This window comes from Plectropomus leopardus, unplaced genomic scaffold (assembly GCF_008729295.1).
Source record: "Plectropomus leopardus isolate mb unplaced genomic scaffold, YSFRI_Pleo_2.0 unplaced_scaffold17008, whole genome shotgun sequence".
Lineage (NCBI taxonomy): Eukaryota > Metazoa > Chordata > Actinopteri > Perciformes > Serranidae > Plectropomus > Plectropomus leopardus.
Window position 1 is genome coordinate 1 of NW_024618286.1, and position 2,254 is coordinate 2,254.

At 40.5% G+C, this 2,254-nt stretch overlaps 1 protein-coding gene across 1 annotated transcript; it reads left to right on the forward strand.

Moving 5' to 3' along the window:
* Positions 1-510: 510 nt before the first annotated feature.
* Positions 511-1,733, forward strand: LOC121964741 (ubiquitin carboxyl-terminal hydrolase 19-like; the record flags this gene model as incomplete). The annotated part of the gene is made up of 3 exons (XM_042514936.1): positions 511-887; positions 1,159-1,315; positions 1,662-1,733. Coding segments are annotated over exons 1-3 (344 nt in total), but the record flags the coding sequence as incomplete, so codon positions are not given.
* Positions 1,734-2,254: the final 521 nt, after the last annotated feature.

Sequence of the window (2,254 nt, forward strand, 5' to 3'; positions counted from 1 at the left end):
GGAAGCGACTGATTTCAGTTATTTTTCCAAAGGGTTTGCTACCAAATATTAAGTTAAGGGTGCCAATAATTTTTTCCAGTGCCTTTTTTGAGTTCTGTGTGGAATTGTATCAAGTTTGACTTTTTTCTCTTTTTTGTGTTGTTCCCATGCAAACAAAAGAAATAAACGTGAATACCAAAACATTTGTAATTTCAACAGTTTTCTGGGAGAAGTGGTGTATTATCTGACAGAATTGCAAGGGTGCCGATATCTTTGGCCATGACTGTACAATTGTTCCTAATTTTTGTAGTGCAGACACAAAATGGGGTGCTCTTAGAACTGTGAAAAAGTTCCTCCAGTCCAAAAACACATAATGTATTTAACTGGCCTAATTTGGCAAGTGAGTAGGTAGATTTAGTAACCCAGGTTTGGCATTTTACTTGCCCTGGACAACCAGGCGGTCCTTATCGTTGAGCCCTAGTGAAAGCTCTCTGGAGGATTTGGACTATTATTTGTTGTGTCTTTTCTGATTCAGGTGGCAGAGAAGCAAAACCAGTCTTCAGACAGGTCTCGAGCAAAAGCACATGGCAGTGATAGCCAACCAGCAGCTCCCATCAGCACCAGTGACTGCCTCAAACCTGTGGAAGTGGACTCTTCTGCTTCTCCAGAAACACAGGGTGATAGAACTGACTCTGAGCCAGAGAAAAAGCCTGTTGAGCAGGAATCGGAGCAGGATACTCTGATCAGCCGGCAGCTTGAATCAAGAGAGGCGGGTTCGATACTAGTTGCTGGCATGGCTGCCAAACAAGGCCATTCACCCGATCCAGCCCAGAGGCAGGGCAGCTGTGACGGAGAGGAGAAGCGGGACCAGTCCAAGGAGGAGCCCCCTCTGGAAATGAAACAACAAGGTTAGTTGAGAAGGTTTGGGGAATGCAGAGGACCCTGGGTTTGGATTATCATGCATATGTTAAAATTGTATTTTTTTTATTTTAAACCAACTTATTTAATTTATTTATGTAATTTTTTGTAACGCCACATTGTCACACATATATCCAATGTATGTAAATAGCTGCAGCAGTAACAAAGTATTACACAGTCAGGTTTGTTGCTCTTAAGTCTGTCAGAACCGATTTATTCAGCATCAATGAGTTTGTTTATAGCTGTAATAACTCCCTGCAGCCCCGGAGCCGATGGTAAACCTGCAGTTTGTGAAGAATGATTCATACGAGAAGGGCACGGACCTGATGGTGGTCAATGTTTATATGAAGGGGATCTGCAGGGACACGGCCAGGGTCATCTTCAGGGAACAAGACTTCACCCTCATCTTCCAGACAAGGTAGTGAATAGGAATACACTAAAGGACTGAACAATTTTGAAAATATATTGCGATTATTTTGACTGATACTGCAATTGTGCTTATTCTCATTTTTGTTGAAAAATATGATAATGGTTTCATTTTTGCGGGGATCTGCACCAAACAAAGATGATTTCTTAGGTCTGACACACACTTTGAGTATAATAAATATTGTGCCTCTTACAAGTAGAAAATTGCAACAGGCCGTTCAGATAGAATTGTGATTGATTGTTCAGCCCTAATATGCTTCAAACAAAGGATGGTTGCCATCATGCTTCCATGTCTTTAAACAACCAGTGAGTGATCTTTCTTTGTCATCCTCTCACAGTGATACCAACTTTCTGCGGCTTCATCCAGACTGTGGACCAAACACAGTCTTCAAGTGGCAAGTCAAACTCAGGTAACCAATGCTAATCATGCATTTGTTAAATGTTTTATTCAAATTTTAAGAAGTAATCTTTTAATGGGCAGTTGGAGAAAGCAGAGATTGCACGCTTTCCTTTGCACTTTTGCATACTAACTAATGTTCCAAAAAAGGTTCAAGTGTCTCCAGTATCAGCCATTAGCCATGAATAAAGAAGACTATAATAACTTTTATTCATAATTAATAAATAACATCAATCTAAAACTAACAGCTCCATAATAAACTACCATCCCACTATGGAAGTTGAATTGTCTCATGGCCATGCATTACTATCTCGTGGCCACACCTTTTTTTTTTTTTTTTAAATCAAATGTTACCTGAGGGGCTCTGTACCAATGTATCTTCAATTTAATTTGTGATTGTTGATCCCTGAGTGGTTCAGAGGTTATTTATATTTATGTGAGTGAGTGAGTGAGTGAGTGAGTGAGTGAGTGAGTGAGTGAGTGGGTGAGTGAGTGAGTGAGTGAGTGAGTGAGTGAGTGAGTGAGTGAGTGAGT